Genomic DNA, 22,098 nt, shown 5'->3' on the forward strand with positions numbered 1-22,098 from the left:
CGAAACAAAACAGCAACAACCAACCAAAAAAAATACACCAGCAAAGCCTCTTCAGCGGTAAAGTCATTCTAACGCTCGTTTCTCCGTCTCACTCTATTTACACACAGCAACGATAGTCGAAGGTGAGATGTTGTCGCTGACGAAGGTGACACGTTCCGAGATGGGAGCGTACATGTGCATCGCCTCGAACGGCGTACCACCGTCCGTGAGCAAACGGCTCAAGCTGCAAGTACACTGTAAGTAGCCGAAACCACCGAAACCACCGACGGTACCAGAGAGTGAAACAGAATCCGTAGCCAAGACCCTGCCCCCGAATCGATTCACCCGAGCTCGGTGTGAATGGGACCGTGCACAGGCACAGTGGGCATTTCCATTCGCTCTGGCATGAAAAAGCAGTATTTTAGAGTTTTGAATTTTTGAATCTTTCAAAGAAATATTAATTGATCCTAGAACGATAGTAAACTGTTAAAGAGCTTGTTTATTACATTGTGCGTAATGTTTGAACCTTGATAGCTGCTTTCAAGGTTTTCCACCAATTCCCAATGCTTACGACATTTTTCTTTGCCTGCGATATGTATTTCAACAGTTGCCAAATGTTGCAATTTCATCTTAATAATGTTTCAGTTCTGCCACATGATTTTCAACACGTCTCAAGCTTGATTGGGTTTAAAAGTTCTTTGCGATGTGTTGAAAATTATGTGAAGGAAATGAAATTTTATTATGATGCAAATACACTATTTGACAGCTGTTGAAAAACATCTTGAAGGCGATGACTACAGGGTTTTCCAAGTCAGTTTCAAATGTGTACATATTTATTAACCGCCTTCAAGATGTTGTTCAACAGCTGTCAAATGGTGTATTTGCTTCATAATAAAATTTCAGTTTTTATATTTGATTTTCAACAAATAACAAAGAAGTGAAAAACTCAATTCAGCTTAAATCATGTTAAAAATCATGCTAATGAAATTATAAATTATTACGATGGAAATGAAATGTCCGATCGATGTGGAATAGCATTTTGCACGCGGTCAATAACAGTGTTTACATTCGAAACTGACTTGGGAAACCCTGTATTTACCGCCTCCAAGATGTTTTTCAACAGCTGTCAGATGGCTTCTCAATAAAATTTCAGTTTTTACTCATGATTTTCCACACATCACAAATAAACTGTCAAACTTAATCCAGCTTGAGACGTGTTGAAAATTATGTGTAAGGACTGCAACATTATTGTGATGCAAATAAACATTTGACAGCTGTTGAAAAACATCTCGCAAGAAATGAAAATTTTGTAGACATTGGAAATTGAGCTTCGCAAAACACTGTAAAATATACTGTGTAACTGTTAGTAACCTATCTGTGAACTATCGTATGAAGTAAAAATGTGTACATATTTATGTTCTTTTTTTACTTTATTTCTTCAAATGTTGCCAGATTAGCAGATTAGCTACCGAAATTAAACTCTATGCCAAAGCGCTACTTACAGAATTGTAACGTAAATTAACAGAGTAATAACAGAACTGTAAAAAGCCATATTTACATTTAGTAAACCAAACCTGCATTTAACATGCAAACCAGCATGATGCCCAATTTACTGCAAAACAGTTCGCAAAAGGCACGATTTGCTCACCGATTGGCAATGCAAGAGAAAAAAAAAACTCTACACGCCCAGTAGGTTGCGCGAAATTTTGATCACCTGCGCCAACCACCGTGCGGTGCTGTCCGGTGCAAGCGAGCCTAGCAATCCAAAGGTGAAACGGGCAAAGATGAACTACTGCCGGCCAGCCCACGGGCACGGAGCAAGATGCAAACCGTCGGGAGTCGAATCACACATTCCGGTCTCGTCCGAGCTATCAGTTTCATTCAGCGACCATTAAAATCCCCCCGAGACCGAGCCGTATCATCTGGGTTTCCTGGGGCCGTGGCCCACCCCCTGAGAGCCAACACGATGACGATGCCGTTCGGGTCGTTTGCCTTTACGGTCCGCTCGTACCCATTTTGCACAACCCCCCTTGTCAGCCGAGAGTCCTCGGGTTAGGGCCGATGCGACCCACGATACGAACCAGTGCCCTTCCGGAACGCATACTGATGTCATGGTTTTGTCATCACATCCGGTACCGGCAGAAGGGATGAAGAGTGTTGCTGCTGCCGGAGAGTCATGGGCGAAATTTCAATTTAATTCAATTCTTACATTTGATGCTCTGGCCGGTACTGGCTAGGGCGCTACGTCGGAGCGTACCTTGTCCGGTGCTACCCAGACGCTTGATCTGCATCCAGCGCCGTACTGTCTCTTCATTTTCGTACTCAATTGCGAACCTTTGCCCTGGTACCTTTCACAACCACATACACACACATTCGTTTTGTTTTTTGGCTTTTTTCTGCCTGAGAGAAGCTTCGGGACGTCCTTGGGCGGCTTCATATCATCGGCACTATCGGCTTTTTGCGAAAGACCAACGACCCGAGGGCTGAGGTTTTGTACCAAGCTGGAAACTGAACGCGCCGAACAAGCAGGAGCGGTGACAATTACCATACAAATGTTAGTCATGTTATTAAAAATACCGTAACCCTACCCGTTACCTTCCATTCTCACCCACACTCACTACACTACTATCAACAATCTCAGCCCGCCAGGATGGGGTTTGTGTGTGTGTGTGTGTGTGTGTGTGTGTGTGTGTGTGTGTGTGTGTGTGTGTGTGTGTGTGTGTGTGTGTGTGTGTGTGTGTGTGTGTGTGTGTGTGTGTGTGTGTTGCAGAGCCAAAACCGGCGGCCAAAAATTAGACACCGATGCCTTACTGGCTAGACCCAGTGTATGAAAGTTTATGGTTCATTATGCGTTTTACTGGTGCCTGCCGGAGCGAAAGACAAAAACGGCACGGCAACGTGCCTACCCGGGGACGTTGCTTATCGTTGCCGTCAGCTTCCAAGTTTTACCCCACCGCTGCCATGCCCCATCCACCGCCCGATCGTACGAAACGAAAAACGCTGCCAAGGAGCAGGGCGATTGGGAGGAAGCTCGGAAGCTGCTGGTGCTAGTGTCGTAAAATGAAGGGACACATTATAAAACCCCCTCCACTCCGCCAGTCTGTCGAACCCCTTTGCACGGCCGTTACATTTATTGGACTCCCTCGCTCCCCTTTCGCCAGCCATGAAACGCACTATGGCGCACTTTATGCCACAAGTCGTGCGAGCGTCATTGAGCGGGGTTAATTTTCATCTCCAGTCCCAGAAATCGGAAGCGTATTTGGACAGTGCGCTGCACCAGTAACTGGCATTCAATCGTAGCCGAACTGCAGCATTGTCCCTACTTTAAATGCACGGCCAAAGAGGGAACTCTCTTGCAGTCTCCGTTCGTTCGTTGGGAGTGCCGAAGTGAGCTCACTCGCCTCGCTCATAAGCTGCTCAGTGTAACCTCCTGGTACGAGAGAGAGAGAGAGAGAGAGAGAGAGAGAGAGAGAGAGAGAGAGAGAGAGAGAGAGAAAGAGGGCCTAGCGCTAAATTAACACGCTGTAACTGAGCGCTACTCCTTGTCACGTTCACCGGCCTACATTCATGGTACCTTCCTCCCTCCCACCCCCCCCCCCCCCCTGCGCCCGGGGAAGCGTTTAAGCTAATCGCTCAAACCCGTTCACTGCCACACGTTGAAAGGCGGCCGAAAGGGTTTGCAGGACATTTCTATCTCCCTTTACACCCGGCGGCAGCACAGCACCCCACCCGCTCACCAGCACCCTTTGAAAGGGGTGAAAAACTTTTCCCATGAACACCGTCCTGGCGGTTTTGGCGCGGCCGGGGCGGGCTGCAGGGAGTTTGCGTTTTTGTTTGATGTGGCAAGTGTTTGTGTGCCGTGGAATATTGTTTGATAATTATTATTAATTTTAATACCTTTTCCTGCCCCCTACACCATCTCCACCCCCGCTGTCTACTAATCGGTGTCCCACAGCGTGACACAGTGAGCGTGAGAGGGTGTAGGGTAGGCGAAGCACTTGGCCGTAAAGTGTGTCAATGTTGCACATAAAACACTCCGAAAACAGGTGTAAATTAAACACGTCCCACAGCACGGGAAGCATGTGCCGGTTGGCGTTTATGATTTCTTACCCCGGCAGGGGGAAGCAACCTCCTTCCACGTCGTCTATTTGGGTGGGGTTTTCCGTAACCGCTGGCAATGGTTGCACGTGGCGTGCGCTTGTAGCTCGATATGAAATATGACAAAGCCCGTGCGAAACGTGCGCGGGGTGTAAAAGTGGCGTTGCCGGTGCTACACTGTCAAGATTTGAGGTTGTAATTATGCGAAAGCAAGCTTAAATCGAGACCGTTCCATTGTTGTGCCAAGATTTTATAATTGCTTTATTTGGAAAGGGAAAGAGCAAACCGAATATTGCCACGATTTTTTTTTTGGCTAAACGAGCTCTGTTTCAACACTACAAACCTTACGGCAGTGTACTGGATTATTTGCGAGAAATGCATCCTTGGAGCCTTTCTATTTTGAAAATGAAAAGATGTAAAGATTTATTTATAATATTTGATAGTAAAATTTGTTACAACCAAACAAATCAAATCAAATAAATGTTTCTATAAACACAAAACTTCTCTAACATACTAACACTTTCTGGAAGCTGAGAAACGTGTAGTCTGCTTCTTGGGTGGACCAGGCGCGACTATACGTTTCTCTGCTTCCGGGAAGTCCATCACTGATCGATTATTTTTCTTCTTGATTTAACAATCTACGCGATTCAATTATAACACTGGAATCAGGTGTAATATCAATGCAATTCTTTTCAAACCCTATTCGTTTCAAACAAATAGATGGCAGTTCAAAGGACAAAAAAAAAGTGGCAAGGTGAACATATTTATGAAGGTACAGGAAGATGGTTGAATGAACATTGCAAGCGGCGCTAAGAATCCGAGTATCAGAATCTTTTTGAATTTGATGGCTATATGCGACAAATTTTAAATATGTAAATGATTTTGGAGCATTTTAGAACTACTTTCGGATCGCATGGAAATAACATCTTACTCGGTCGATACTTAGCCTAAGAGAGAGTTCTATGTATTAAGTATGCTTGAACCATGCTGTGTGTATGTTTATGTCTATATGCTGGTTGGTTCAGTACTGAACAATCGAGCAGTACGCCACATGCAGAAATAATATAATGTTGTTCAAAGTCTAAAAATCTTACTGTACCACTACATGATTCTACAACTTTATTTTCCCATTGACGATAGCGTACAATCATATATCATTCGGTATCGCGAATAAATGTACACATTTAAACAGTCGTTTAAAGTTCATTTTGGATTAACCGACTTCATTTGTTGTCCATTCCTGGTAAAATAAACGATCGTCAAAACAGTTAGACTGCTCGATATCGCAAAGAAGCACACACAATTGTTTAATGGTTCAATAATATTAACTGATTCTAAAGATAAATAACATACTACACGCACGTTCATACTGTCCTTTATAACGACTAAGCCGTATTGGTATTGTCTCAAAGCAAGGATGCCTTTTGCAGCACCTTTTCATAAGCATAACAACGTAATGATATCTTTCAACATATGATTTAAACATATGTGCTTACCCTATCGACGAATGATCATACAAGCGCTTTCCGTTAGATTTAAGCTAAAGAAATTTGCTACTGACGTCATTTAAACGTCGTGCCTCCTTGCTTATTTACATGTCCACTTTCACTTCAAATTTCTTTTTGATACCGTTCCATCGTAGCCAACCGTTGTGCGTGCATTGAGCTGGCGCGCAGTTGTTCTTTTCAATGGGCGTTTTGTTTCATGAGCGCGGCAGTATTCTGTTCTCGATTTAAATGGGTAGACGCTCACCTGCATACTCATTGATATTTTTTATCCATACGCATGTTTTCGCTGCTAAACAACGATGTTATTCATCACGTATAGAAGCAGAACGCAGGCAGAGCACGGAATCAGCCGTGTCCAAGTTTTTAACCAGCGCGTTTTTGACGGTCCAAGCAAGCAATGTTAGTAACAATGGGTCGAGGTAAACGTTGTACCGGTTATCAGCGCCATATGACAAAGCGAATGGCTGCTGTTGGCATAAAGCGCAAAACGATCGAGTTCGTAATGGAACGTTCGCGCACTTTTGTCACAAACGCGCTTCGGACATCCGAAATGTGTTTGGACCACCGAAACGCGGTGGGGCAACCGAAACGCGCTTGGACAACCGAAACGCGCAAGTCAACTGGACGTCCTCAGAAGACCATGGCGAAAGAAGACCGTAAAATTGTTAAAAGATCGAAGAAACACTGATCGCGAGGGCGGTGATCCTGCTTATTACATCAAAAACCTTACCCAAGACACAGAAAAACTGCTAACAAATCTATCCGAAACGACATACTAGTGAAACACACACACACACAGACACACACACAGACACACACACACACACACACACACACACACACACACACACACACACACACACACACACACACACACACACACACACACACACACACACACACACACACACACACACACACACACACACACACACACACACACACACACACACACACACACACACACATGGTTTATTCTTGCAACGTTAAAATTTGTTACACCTGGGGAGGAAAAGAGCAGGAAATTTGCTATTTTAGCGTTACGTAATTGATGGATGACGCCTTACTCGTATTCAAAGAAATGTGTTTTTTTTAATTTGACTATTTTTGAATCAGTTGTTTGTGATTAGACAAAAACGGTAGAGTAACTTAAACTTTTACCATAATAATAATTTAAATAAACACACAACAAATAAATTAAAGGCACAAAGCCCAAAAAGCTAACTTTACGCACGATCACTTTTAAATAATTAATTTAGTGTTTAATCGATTCTTCTTCTACGTGGACATACCGCCTTTCGTGACTTATTCAGTATTACGCAGCTGGATAGATATTCTTGCTACGGAGGCACGGTCCATATGAGGCTTAAATCCATGTCGGGCATGCTATATCAAATTGATCGTCCAATTGATCAACCAAATTAATTATAACCAAAAAACGGCATGCACAATGGTAGCAATGAATCGTAGTCCAAAATTAAAACAAAAAAAAACTAACATATGGCCTTTTCTTTCTTTCACTGCAACAGTTCATCCGCTAATCCAGGTGCCAAACCAGCTCGTCGGTGCGCCGCTCGGCACGGACGTAACGCTCATCTGCAACGTGGAGGCATCCCCGAAAGCCATCAACTACTGGCAGCGTGAGAATGGTAAGTCCACAGCTTCAAGCAACCAGTGGAAACCAAGAGAACAAAAATCCTCCATCAAACAAACCATGGCAAATCTTGATCGGGCCGGACCAAGGTACAGGCACGGCTCACCAGGGTGAACCATTACGGAACGAGCGACTAGGCGCCTCCACTATTACGCGCGGGTGTAATTAATCTTCACTAATGCATGGGGTGGGGTTTGAGGGGGCCACCTGAACAAACAAACACACAAAAATCCACTTCCATCCCATCCAACAATCCCAGCAGGAGGGCAGCAGTGAGCTGTAGCTACCCAAAACTGGTTGCAAACAAACGCCACTCCTAACCTCCTAAGGGAAAAAGAGTTTCCGTTTTCCCTTCTGATGCTCACACACACACACATGGTCACTTTTTGCGTACAATAAATGCAATTTTGAGTTGAGCTGGGAATGGGTAGCATTTTTTATTCCCCTTGTTTTTGCTGCAGCAAAAATATTACCCTAACGCCCAATGCCGGGCAATGTTGTGCTGACGTGCTTGTGCGATGGGTTGCGTTTAATTTATTGAAAATTAATTTTCGCACAACCACACACACGCACACGGTGCCACTGGCCGTTTGGCTTACCTCCCTTCTTCCTCCTTTGTTTAACCTGCATCAACACACTCACACATGTGCAAAGGCGTTTCACACGAAGGAGAGCTTCCCGCAAGCTGCGCGCATCGCCAATAGAAGCGCAATAGAATACGGCAATAGAAGCGAATATTTTCGAAATCGTTTATCTCTTGGCCAGCTGTTGATTACTTGAAAGCTCAGGTCGCATTTAGAGGTTCGCGGAAGGTATGGAAAAGATTTTGGAATGCAAGTCCCGGTAGTGAGTAAAAAGTATGCACTCCGCAGCACGCTCCCAGCTTCACTAATATTCACCAACCGAGCAGGAGGCACAAATTTTGAAACCCATTTTTTGTCCTCCCTTCTTTCCTTTGCCTTTTGCTGTTGCGCTTTTCACGCACAATGGTGGACACACAAACTGCTACTACATCCCCTTGCTCCACTCACCAATTCGACAGTTACACATACAGACACATAGTGCGGTGGCTACCGGTTTGCGCCTTTTGCTATCGCGTCATCGCGGTGGATGGTCATTTAAAACGCAATTTTGGCTATCATCTCCTACCCTGCTGCCGTTTTTACTCTCATCCCATTAAATTCTCACCCACCGCCCTCTTTTTGTCCCTCCACCAAACCGAAGCATTCATTGCAACGATTGTGTGCTGCATCGCATAAACGATACCGTTTAGCAGGCCGACGCATTACAGTCGAGGCGCGTGACGGGAGGAGACGAGCAAAAAAACGCCTCGTGGTGGACCTAGAACGCATGGGCTGGTTTTTTATAATGTGTGTACCTCTTCCTCTTTATTCTACACTCACACACAGACACACACACGTTTAAGTGGGATGGCGTGCTGTGTGTGGTGCGTGCAGAAAGCAGCGCGAACGTGACGATCCCGCAAGAGACTCGGCCAGCATTATGCACGCAAACTGTACGGGCCGCGCCAGCACGGACATGGCGGCAGCAAAAGCAGTGCATGTATTTTGCATTATCTGTTCAAATTGTAATTATTTATTCAATGTTATGAATGTAAATAAGTTAAATTACTTGTTAATCATAAAATACACGCACGTGCCGGTGGTCGGCGCCGCCTGCTGTTTTGTTGCAATGCGCGAGAAATTCACAAATTTGTTGCCAGCCAGACGCTGGAGTGCAGAAGGTAGAGGAGAAGGAGGGGGAGAGACTGAATGCCCGCACTGTGGGTAGCGTATTTCCCCTCCACATGCGCTCAGGGAAAACCAACGAAACAAGCACGCACGCAGCAGGTGCAGCTGAAGTCAACCATTATCGCGGGTTCCTCGCCAGGTGGCGCTACCGGCCCAAAACGTGGCTGACAGCGCACCCCCAGCAGTGGTGCGAGCGGCACACAGCAGGGATGATTATTTATTTTGTTTAATGAAATAAATATTGCAAGTTCGCGTCGCTGCTTCTCGGCACTGCCCAACCGGCAGCGGGAGCTAAGGAAAGGTGTGCGGGCGAAAGGGCAAGGGAGGGAAAGAACGAAGCGGGAGTCATTATGACACTCGCGTACCAACCCGTCCACCCACTAAAACATATTTACACACAAATCCAAACCTGTTTGTGTGCTCGGTGCCGTTGTTTGCTCGTTTTAAAGTGTCCACTGCACTTTGCGTTCGATTGTCCACTGCAGCTAATGTTTATCGAGTGTCGAGTGTGTCTTAACGATGGCTGCTCGATGGCGAATTTGCCAAACGGCTGGACAGCGTCTCTGTTTGAACGGTTTTCGAACGCTTCTCTACCTCTGCATCAGCCAAAACCGGTTGGTTAGCCGCGAAATGGGAAGTTACATTGATTTGTTCTCATTCCGGCCTCTCTCTCTCTCTCTCTCTCTCTCTCTCTCTCTCTCTCTCTCTCTTTATATTTCTCTCTATCTATCTCTCTATCTCTCTCGCTCTATCTCTTGCGCTATTCTTGCAGGCGAAATGATCATCTCAAACGAGCGTTATCTGATGAACGAGAACGAAAGCTCGATGTACGCGGTCCAGATGACGCTGGTCATTCGCAAGCTGCACAAATCGGACATGGGCGGCTACAAGTGCATCTCTAAGAACAGCATCGGCGACGCGGAGGGCACGATACGGCTGTACGGTAAGTTTGATGCGTGTAGAAATTGCGTACTTTTTTCTGATTTACTTTGACGAACTTGTTAGATGCAAAAACATATGTAAATAGGCTGCATGTTTATGCTGAACGGCATTAATCTAGGGATTTTGTTTGCAAATTGAAGGGATACTTGACGGATTTCAATATTCACAGGGAAAAATAACGTTGTTAAGATTCATTTTGACGTTACTTTTACCTAATGAATCAACGTTTAAAACTAGTTTTAGTAAGAATATTCCAAATAAAACTATCAAATTTTATTCTTGGAGATTTCGTCTTTAAAAAGTCTACATTAAAATAAATACATTCACAGCAATAAATTATTTACTTTATCCACTTGATTTTTGAGGCAAGTAAAAACATTTGACACACTTTAAAGGGTTTAGCTTTGGACGAATTAAACCCTCAAGAACATCTACATTTCTGTGAATTAAAACAAATACATTAGATTAAATAAATTGTCTTTCAAACACTGGGATAAAAATATGTAGTTAGTAGATCTGAATATGTTCTACTGAATAAGGATGTTTTACTCTATTTTGCTTTGGAAATTCTTAAAATTTCACATAGTTAGCATAGTGTAGCTTTACTTATGGTTAAACCATATCTTAAAAATTACCTACGAATATATTATTGTCTATGAAAAAGCTTCAAAATAAAACATCCCAGCTGTGATTTAAACTTCATACTCATATAATATTATTCTTGTTTGCTCAAATTTGCTCAAATGCATATTCTCCATCCTATAATTATGATTGCAGTTCTAAAAACTCATTATTCAAGTGCCTGCTATCTAAATTATCTTTGTTCTTTATTATCCATTCCAAAATAATACTATTAGAAGAAGTAATATGACCTATAGTTCTTACAAACTGATAATTACAAAATATGATGTAGCTTTTACAGTTGTGAAAAGTTCACCTTGATTTTTGGACGCAAGCTTTGTAATAAATCATTCTACAATGTGTAGTACTAGGGAACACATTAATATACTAAACTCTATGGTTTTTACCATGTTGAAGACATATTATTTATTTTAAGTTTTCGGCTGCATGAAAATTTAACAATGGGGCTCTTTCCATTTTAAGTTCGTAGGCTGAAATTTCAGCCTGTCAGCTGTTTGCATTGTATAGCAGTTTTCGAGCAGCTATCTAAGTTAGTATAATATACAGGTGGGCTTATCCCAAGGTGTATGAATTTAGAAGGCTGATTTTTATCGCTTCTGCTTCTGAATGAAGATTGTAAGAGTGTTTTGAGTATTCGTCAAGCCTCCAGAAAGCTCGTTGGAGCAAAAGTTTTCACTCGTTCTGTCAAAAAGTGATGTTCAAAATTGGTTATAAAAAATGTCATGAGACCACCTGGACTACATACACTTTGATTCCAGATTCCACCACCTGATTTCTTTAATGCACCTTGGGACAAATGTAAACAACACCGTGTTTTCGAGCAGGTACTCGAATCTTATTATAGCTTTGTGGCTAGAATAATCTAGACTGAAAATTGCAGGCTAGTTTTTTGTGTGGTTTTGTATGGAGTGTTTACATGATTTCAGCCTCCAACTGTCAAACTCCATACAAAAAACTAACTAGAATCGTGAAGGCCCCCAATTTTAGAAAATAAGGCATCATTCTCGAGGTTATTAATTAATTAATTGATAACCTTTCTAAAACACTATTAACTTTCCAAATCAAAATGAAACATTTTTGAAAAGTTTTTCCTTGCATTCCACGGGGTTTAGAAGTCTAATTGTTTGCCTTTCTCAATTAAATAGTATCTACTGAAATGCAAAAATCCTTCCGGCATTTTAATCTAAAACATAAAAAATGATCATCCCGGTCTGCTTCCACTGTGCAATGGTGGTTATAACACCAGTTATGGCTATAATAAACAATATTTTCGCTCTTAAACAGTTAATTAGCGTACTGAAACCACGGATGGATTTTTTTATTTCAAGAATCTACATTTTAAACTATTTGTCCTTCATTTGGTTCCGTGCTGGCAATTTTCGTTTGTTAAATATAACCGTTTTAAAATGTGTGGCCAAGATGATAGCCATCTCTTACCATTTTGTTAAGAGCAGCACAGCAGGTTATACGTGATTTTCAAGCAACTAACCATAATTTTATCTTAAAATTATCGTTTTGGTATAAAATGTTAGTTATTTCACTGTTCTTCATCCAAATTTACCAACACTTAATATGTGTGCATTTAATTTAATTTAATTTAAACCAACATTTAATCCATCGATGCTTTGTCTACTACTGTCATTTCGGTGGAAGTGAAAAGTTTACAAATGAACAAATCGGAGTTCTCTTTGTTATTTTTGCAATCTAAAGTGTTAATAAGCGTTTTAACCATTATTTATGTCTCACTTCTTCTTCTTTGGCACAACAACCATTGTCGGTCAAGGCCTGCTTGTACCACTAGTGGGCTCGGTTTTCAGTGACTTATTTATTACCATAAAATGATATTCAGTCCTACGTATGGGGGCACGTTCCATTCGGGGGTTGAACCCATGACGGGCATATTGTTAAGTCGTCCGACTGTACCATCAGACCGAGCCCTAACATGCCGGTAACCAGCAGTCAATTCTAAAATCATATCAGTTCTTTAAAAGTAACGCAGTCTTTTATGACTTTTTTCTCGAAAAAACACTCTATCAGTTGTGGGATTAAGATGGCGGGGCCGTTAACACATTTTAGGCTCCTAGAAAAGATGTAAACTTTTAACATTTTTCAATTATCTTTAATGGAGTAAAATTAGTATTTTGATGGCATATTATTGTCAAAACCGGTACACTTACCCTATTGGAAATAAATTAGCTTATCTTATAGGAAAAATCTGGCAGCCCCTAGAACAGACTTGTATAATAAAAGCCTTTCAAATATTATAATCATTTATCAGATACGCCAGAATTTATTTTCATGCTTTATACATTAAAAATGAAATTACCCTTTACATCTCAAACATGCAATCAAAGTACACGAGCGTTACTTTGTGGCTTATTATTTGTATTATTATTAGTATTATTATTATTATTTTTATTATTATTATTATTATTATTATTATTATTATTTTTATTATTATTATTATTATTATTATTATTATTATTATTAGTATTATTATTATTATTATTATTATTATTCTTATTGATTAATAATTCACTTTATAATATAGTCCCGGTGAATATGCCAGACTTGTCACCAAACTAATCGAAAAATATTAAACCATTTAAATCATCAATAATCGCGCATTTCCTAAAGATAAAAAAATTTTCTCAGTGTTAGACCTTTTATCCTCCACAGTACGTAATCGGCAAAAGATAATCTTAATCATCTGCACCAAATCTCTACGTCAAACTCCATTTAAAAAAAAGCGAAGCAAACCCTCCCACAGAACGATACACAAACACGCATCACAAACACTTTGTGTGAGATTTCGAATTGCACGCTCGCAACAATGGGACCCCGGGGAGTTGGGCGTGAGCAGAAAACGCAACACTTGGCCGCAGAGTCGAATGGCTCGAAAGTGCTCTCCTGGGGGCAAACGGCTACGTAAAAGCAATTCTTTCCTGCCCCTGAAAACCGAAAGCCGAAGAAGAAATCTCTCCGCAACGGAGAAAACCCCACTGAATGGAAAAGCAAACATACGCACACACAAACACACATACACAAAACTCGTATAACGGAGCACATTACAAGCAACACAATCGGGGGCACACTAGACAGGAAAAAGAAAACATGAAAACCTCCACGACCCTACCACTCACAGCTCCAGCGATGACGATGGAGATGATAATAATGATGATCGGATGACGATAGCAGTGATGCCTGATCCGGGTGTGCGGAGGGCCGGGACAAGTTCACCGCCACCGCAGGGAGTGGTAGCAATAAAAAAAAAGATCCGAAAGAAAAGCGATCTGACATGCTTTGGGTAAAAGTGTAAACCTAGCCTTCCCATTCCCCCGGAGCGGAACACCGAAGGTCCTATGCGCGGTAACATTCTTTTCACGATGCAAGACCGCCCAACAATGAGCGAGGGGAGCGAAGCAGCGTGTGGCAGGGGTAAAGGCAGGGTTGTTGGTTGTCTGCCCGCACATGTGGTTCGATGAAAAATGGAACGTACCCAGCTATTATCCGGGCGGGAATTCAGAAATGATTCGCCTCAGTTTGTAGACTCATGCTGCTTGGGCAAGATAGATGGAAGGATACAGGCGGTGGCAGACCCTCTGCGTCCCAACCCGCCGCCCGCACTTTGCTCACATGTTCGAGCGAGCGCTCGAATGACGACGAATCCCTCGGTGATCCTTGAGCAAATCGCAACACAAACACACCGCGCCAACACCAACACCTGCAACGACAGCCAGCACGAAGCAACAACAAAAAAGCACCACCTTCCCGTTTTGCCCTTGCAACCCGACCCGGACTCGGTAGTACATCTTAACCCGCCGCGTGCATACATAAAAATGAAACCAGCTGTCCACCCTTCACTCCCGGCAGCGCGAGCAGTCACTTGGCGAGATGTGAGCTGTGTCTTTGGGGCGGATGTGCAGGGTGGAAAAGTAGCAGGTGGGATTTTGGGGACCACGCGGGGATTCTTGTTTCGCCATTGCTACTTCCCCATTTCCGAAACCTGGTCCACCACAACTGTGTGCAGTGGAATTTGTGTTAACAATACGTTCGCCACTTTACAGTGTGAGAAGAAAAACAAAACAAGCACAGCAACAGCAGAAGAGAAGAAGACAAAACACGTACACATACACAAACCAAACGCATGACGGAACAGGATGGCAGACGCAAAATCCACTATCCATTGAAAGTTACCAACCGTTAACGACGGCGTTGGTAGTTGTCGCTTTCTATCTCGCTTATGTATGATCCTCCCATCTTACTGGGAAAATCCTTTCGATGACGTGGTATTTTTGCTGCAAATTAAACTTGCTAGCCTTAAGTAATGAGAAGAAATTTACGTAGTTTGAACAAAATAATCAAGCATCAAGGTAGTTAATATTTTTTTCATAACAATTCAGTTGAAAAAATAATAATTGATGTTTGACGATTGGTTAAAACTCTGACAAACAACAAAAAAGTACCATAATTGCATACATTTAGGCAGTTATTACACAATTTTTTAGAAAGAATTGCATACATTTAGGCGCCTTGTTCTTGCGAAATCAAACTTTGCAAACCTGCCGAAAAGATGATAGTACGTTGCATACTTTTAGGCGCAACTATCATTATTTTACTCGCAAGCAAAAAATTGCATTCTTTTAGGCGAACGATATTTGTTTCAACTGCAAAAGCTGCCCAACAAAGCATGCTGTTCGCCACTCCAACCACGGCCTCGGCATCACACTCTAACCGATTACAGCCCTTTTTATTTTTCTCTCCTTTTCAAACCATTATGCCACCATACACTGAGGGGTTGGTTTTGTGTGTACGTGTGTTTTTTTGTGTGTTTGTATCGTTCCGCATTGTGCCCCTGGCTCGGTTTCTGCACTAAGCCGCGACACACAAAGCGCAAAAGTGCTCTCGTTTGCTGATCATCTTCGTACGCTATTATCAAAGATCGACCGGCAAGGCACATGTATGCGAACAGCAGCATTCCCACACACACACACACTGACCGGCGTCATGGTAAACGCTTAAAATATTAAAAATCATTGTGCTTTCATCGCAACCACACAATGCCGTTCGTAGCACATCGCGTATGTGCCCGGCCTCTGATAACTTTTACATTCTCTCGGGGTCCTTATTTATCCACTGTTTTGCCTAGACCGACTCTGCGCGGGCACAGGTAAACTTTTGTTGACAAATGCTCTACCCTTGAACAGAAGAGATTGAAAAGCAAGAGAGTGAGAGAGAGAGCGCGACAGACAGGGAGGAAGAGCGAGAAAAATAGCACGCAAAAAAACGATGAACACAGAATAAAACGTATTATCGTGCAGATGGAGCGCGGGCACCATGGAAACATAATCGCATCGCGCACCGATACCGTGACTCAGCGGACAAACATTCGGACATTCATTGCCCGATTTGCAAGTGCGATTTTGGGTTCGTTTGGCTCCTTTCTTTACACTGTTTGTGACCATTTGTAAACTCGTTCGCAGCAGATGAATTTTTGCCACGATAAACCTCCACGAAAGCAAGACCGGATTAGAAATTATTGTTCTGTAATGTCGGCTTACAGTCACTATTGTTGTACCGGGGACTAATGCCCACGCTTCGCTTACAATTTCCGTGCTCCAGCACAACCGTCGGATTTTAATCCTACCCGCATAAGCTCTGGCAAATTTTGCATCTACCAATTCAAAATCTCCCAGCAATATTATATGCAATTTTCAAACCCCAATGTGATTCACACTACTTCTGTAATAAAACCACTCTACCAGAGCTCACTTGTTCAATCCACCGCAGCAGTGGATCTCGAACCGGAATTATCTTCGATTTGTTTGCCTAGGTTTTAATGTTCACTACAAAATCCCTAATTAAATGTGCTTCCATTCTCATTCTCTTCGTTACATCTTCTGCTGGCTGCTGGCTGAAACAGAGATGGAGCTGCAGAAGAAAACCAAGTCGGCACACCGCGTCAACAGCGTCGAGGATACCTCAGGCAACGACGTAAGTAGCTTGTCCTTTTTGTTTTTTTGTTCTTTTTGCAGTCCGTACAGCCTTCCGTCCCCCGCCCCTACCTCCCTGGTGGACAAATTTTAGCATGCACTGCACCAAAACCCTTCCGGTCTAACAAAAACCATCATAATGAGCCGATTGGGTTTTTGCGGCTTGCGAAATGCCTTCCCTTGCGCCACAGCAAACTTTAATTAGTACCTTATCTCGCTGGAAGACGCCAGACGGTACGGTGGCGAGGGAATGGGACAGGCACGTTGCGTCCAATCGGCTAGCAGTCGTAGCCGATGTGCTCCATACTAATGAAGTTTGCTACACTTTCGCCCCAAAATGGATTGAACATTCAAGAACGTATCGGAAAAGAACGAAAACAGTTCTCAAACCAAAAAAAAAAATAACAACCTTCTCAAAGTCGACACCATGTCGGTCGCTCGGTTAGCCCCCGACCGTGTCTTTCTTCCTGCGCTTACCGTCTGGATTTTTCGACTTCCTTTCTTTCTACCTTGCAAACACCCTGGCAGGAAATCAACTCAACGCCCAACATCGACCAGTCCGACGAGAGCAACAAAATCCACAAAAATGGCCGGCTTTATAAGGGTTTGCAGGCGGGCGAACACGACCTAATCAGCTCCAGCACTAGCGATGCGTCCGTCCGTGTAGGCCGGGTCAACCTGTGGCCGCTGGTGGTTGGCGCCCTGGCCCTAGCCCTCACGCACGGTAACACGCCACGGGTACGCTGTTAAGCGGAACAACAGGGGGAGAATGGCCTAGCGCATACGGTTCACCGTCAACAACAACCGTCGCCTCAATACGCACCGAAACGATTGGATGCAGTTTGCTGCATGTTACCGAAGCTTCGGTGCGCCTTGTTGCAGTGCTACAGCGGCAGCTCCTGCACGACGAAGAGAGCAAATTGTTCACGAAACGTTTCACGCGACTAGAACACAAACATTACTCAGAAGAGCGGCTCCCGAATGGCGGTATAACGATTGAGATTGATTTCACTCGAAAGCGCCTAAAGGTATACACTGTGAGTTACAAAATGATGCTCATTGCATTGCGTGTCCTTTTACTGCGCGCCACAAACGATTTCAGTTTTAATAGCTCTTTCTTTTTGTAATCTCACCCTCATGCCATCATACAAGTGAAATGTATACGTACACAATAAAGAAGCTTGTTTTGGGTTGATTTCTGTTTTAGGGATTCATTTTGTCACCATGTTTGTGGTTATTTGAGCTGTGAGTAAGGAACTTTGTACTATATAAGACAAGTCTTCTACGATTGGACTAGCAATGGGATCGTGGAAAATGGGAAAAGCATGTACTACCACTGTAAGCTATCGAGTATGCAGTACTCATAAAAGTATTGTCCGAATGAATTTGTGTGTGTGTGTGTGTGTGTGTGTGTGTGTGTGTGTGTGTGTGTGTGTGTGTGTGTGTGTGTGTGTGTGTGTGTGTGTGTGTGTGTGTGTTCATAGGTTTTAAAGAACACATTCTAAGCCACAAGCCTTGAGGCTTGCTACGTCATTTGAGTGACATTCATGAACGTTATAGAAAAATTATGAGCCGTTTTAAACATTGTTTTCGATATTTCAACACCATATTCACCTTTTCGCTTTTTTGTGATTTTTTTTTCATTCAACATTCTTTCCTCTCAAAAAGAAACTGTACAGATAATTAAGCGAAAAAAGGTCAAACACGTTCAAAATACTGTGAAACATTAGACAAGTTATACATCAAAACTTCTAGACTTGCTAGCACTTACCGCATAGCCCGACGCTGTGCATTAGAAAATTCACTTACGGAACTATTTGCGATGAACATTTTTTGTACGGCAGTGAAAAAAACAATTCCCACCCCACATTCTCACATACACATACACGCCCATATCAGAGCCCAAGCAGCGTGGGAAATCAATTAGTGAGATGAGACAAATGCGATGCATATGCGGGCTGTGGAATTGTGTTTGTGTGTGTTTATTTGTGCTGCATTTTTGTTCACATGATGCCATCCTGCCACTCCTCGAACAGTGAAAAAAACTGGCGATTCATTCATCATGGCTGTGGGTTTTGGGTTAATGGGTGCACCGCTAGCACACATGACGCATGGCCTACGTACCATTTTGCCACTTCCTTCCGATGTCGTTGTCGGTTAGGTCTGCTGCCTGCCAGCCGCACGGAACGAATCGGAAGCTGGGTTGGTGCAAAGTGAGCTCCGTTTTTTTTTTTTGCTCTTTTTCCCACTCTCATCGGCCATTCATTGTCAACCGGTGGTTTGGGCAGCGAAGCGCAAATGTCGAGACATTACGACTCGACTCGCTAATGAGTCGAAATGAGGAGGGGGAGCGCAGCAACAACAAAAAAACCACCCCATAGAGTGGAGAGTGAAGCTCAATGCAACCAGTAGGAAATGGTTTAAACGCTTTGCCGTCATTAGCCGTAATGGAAATTATTTCCAGCGCGCCGACCGTTCATTGTAATAATTGTTTGTTTTTGTTTACTTCCACGCGTGGGTGCGGATGTGGGGGTGCTGCAGCTGCAGCTGCATCTGTTACATGATTCATTTCTGCCACTGCACGCTGCATGCTGCGGGCTTTTAGCGATTAAAAATCAAGCGTACATCGAAGCGGGACGTCGGCCAGCGCCACACACACACACACACACACACACACACACACACACACACACACACACACACACACACACACACTAAGCTAATCCTTCAACCGGTGGGAAGAAAAGTGCCAAAAGAGGGAAACAAAACACAAAGAAAAGCTAACCCACACCGGAATTACAGGAAGGCTAAACACAATCGTGCGCCAGCTTAGCTTTGAACGAACAACAGAGAGCACACACACACAAAAAAGTTCGGCGCGTGCTGTGCTTTCCAAATTCTAGCGTGCCGAGTGTGCTAAAACATGGGAGGCAAAACTGTTGTTAAATGGAAAGCTAAAAACAGGAACAAATTGCTACCCTGCGGGAGCGTTTGCAGGGGAGAGAAAAACAAATATGCTATGGTTCATGCATACATGCAGGCGCCGAAAAGCGTTTGTACGGCCTGAACGGTGCGGAACAGGGAGTAAAAACTAATTACGCGCCCATTCTGTCATGATAATAAGAGTAATGGTAGCACTAATGATTACGAATTGAAATTATTACACTATCAAACCCCCCTACCAATAACAATAATAAATGCATTGACAAAAGGAGAGCGAGAGAGGGAGAGAGAGAGTAAAAAAATAACACTGCAAAATTGTTTGACACGCATAAACTAGTTTTGCAAGCTCATCCAGCCGAGTTTGGGCTAACGTTGAAAGTATTGCTGTTAGCAAACAACAAATGCATTCTACATTTTAGCGTTACTTTTTGAATAAAAAAAAACAAGTTTGGAAAATAAACGCTCACAAACATGTTTTTTTTTTTTATTTTGCTTTGTTTTTTTTTGTCGACTAACAAGGATTAATTCAACTATCATCACAATGTAACCACACGCATTCGTTATATGTCATTTTCTCTCATAAAGTAGTTTTTTCATCACAACTCGCTCATTCAAATGCCAGCAATAATGAAAGAAAAAAAAAACAAAATAAAACAAATAAAACAAATAAATCAAAACACGGTTTACGATGAGGGATGCAAAACAACAAGCAATGATAATTGAAGCTTTGCAACCATAAACACAAAACAAGCCGGTCAAAACGCGAAAAGGAAGAGAAAAAACAGCACCGGGCAATCGATCAATCATTTCCGTTGATCTATACATATATAAATAAGCATTCATATTTACGCATACAATCAGCAGCAAGCGAGAGCGTATATAAGGGAAAGCAGATTGGGTGGAAAGGGACAATGGAGATATTCTGCCGGGAAAGACATGAAAAAGGGGTTACTATACTATTTGTTGTTTTATGGTTCCATCTTGCGTAAGCTGTTAGCATTTTAGGAACATAGAAACGTCTTGCTGCATGTATGTGTATGTGTGAATGTACAAGCGTGAACATTACAGTATGCAAGTGTGTGTAAATGTGCACGTGTGCATGAAAATGTATGTGAGTAAAAGTGGTAAGCGTAAGTGGATCGTATTTTCCACAGCCAGTTCAAAGAATGGCCAACGATGGAAAATGCTGCGAAATGATTGCAGTTGGACAAAAGATTTGTTACATATTTTACCGGATAGTTTTAATCGTTCCCTTTTCTGCACAATAATGGTCTAATGCCATAGCAAAAAAAAGGAAAAAGGGGGGATGCAAACCAAAAACACGGGAAAATATAAAACACATTAGCAGTAGCTTAGCGGAGCTAGTAATATAAAATCACAGTAAACGGTTTACCCAGTAACAGTACACGCATTAAAGGATAATTTAACGCTATAGCCAATCTCGAAGCGAAAAACAGCTGGTGTGGGGGTGTATATAAAGCGTCACTAAGTATCATTACCAAAAAAAAAACAAAATCTAAAGAAACAAACAAACCCCGATACTGGCAATATTCCTTTTCAGCACTGTATAAATAAAACAATTGCAAAACATTACAACTAAAACATGAAAAGCCGAAGGGCAATGGGCACATTTGCTAATCGGGGGAGAGAGAGAAAAAAAACAGCATACAAGCTTAATCAAGCAGTAAAACTAACACAATAAAATAAAACAAAAACAAAACCAATAGAATAAAAGCAAACTAAATCATTGTTGTGGTAATGAGAGATGCCCTAGAGTTCGGCATCGCAAAGGAGAAGGAGTGTTATGAAAAGGGGGTTAAAGGGGAAACGTATATAATGTGTAGGACAAAGCAGCAGCTGAAGTACGGAAGAGTAGCGAAGGGATATAAAATGCACACGCACATGGGGAGCTCAAGAAAAGAATAACAATCTTAACAGCGTTGTAACAGAAGCAAAACAGAGAAACAAAAAAACATTATAAATTAAACAAACCGATGCTGTTGACACTCGTTTCATTTGCTGCCCCGTGTGAGATGAAAAAAAAACCCGAAGCGCATGAACTTCTACATTGCAAGCAGAGCAAATTATGATATAATCATAAAACAAACAGAGGAGAAAAGAGGGTAAAAAATAACAGTAAACTAAACACATCAAAACGTGAAACTAATGATGAGAAATACACAAATAATAAAACGAGCTAATTGTGTACTGGTTTTATTTCGATTTGCGTTTCTGCTTCTCTTTTTTTATAGAATATTATTAGGAAAAAAGCCAAACCCCACTCCCCAATCTAATCGGATGTTGACATCGGACTGCGGGGGTAGAAATCAATATCAAACTGCCAGTTGAGTGTACAATAAACCTAAAAGCAGCGCTTCGTTCATCATCTTATCTCATCGACTGCTTGGAGACGAACTGAAAGTTCCGAACGAAGCAACAAAAAAACCAACACAAACTCCCACACAGATGAAAGAAATTGACGGCTGAATCGTCTTGGCAGAAAGTGGAGAAGCTCTTTCCAGTATCGAACGCATCGCAATCTTTGTACGATTTTCTTTTGCGATTGTTTTTTTCTGTCCTTTTCCTTT

General features: G+C 42.5%; 1 protein-coding gene across 4 annotated transcripts in view; it reads left to right on the forward strand.

Annotated features, from left to right (window-relative positions):
• LOC120956250 (protein amalgam) overlaps positions 1-21,706 on the forward strand; it is a 65,043-nt gene extending 43,337 nt beyond the window's left edge. For all 4 annotated transcript variants that reach the window (XM_040377636.2, XM_040377644.2, XM_040377653.2 and 1 more), the window contains 5 exons: positions 108-236; positions 7,115-7,234; positions 9,763-9,933; positions 16,498-16,568; positions 17,096-21,706. In XM_040377636.2, coding sequence (XP_040233570.2) covers positions 108-236; positions 7,115-7,234; positions 9,763-9,933; positions 16,498-16,568; positions 17,096-17,317 — 713 coding nt within the window. In that variant the 3' untranslated portion in view covers positions 17,318-21,706. The remainder of the gene's footprint in view (positions 1-107; positions 237-7,114; positions 7,235-9,762; positions 9,934-16,497; positions 16,569-17,095) is intronic.
• Positions 21,707-22,098: the final 392 nt, after the last annotated feature.

Source organism: Anopheles coluzzii, chromosome X (genome assembly GCF_943734685.1).
Source record: "Anopheles coluzzii chromosome X, AcolN3, whole genome shotgun sequence".
NCBI lineage: Eukaryota > Metazoa > Arthropoda > Insecta > Diptera > Culicidae > Anopheles > Anopheles coluzzii.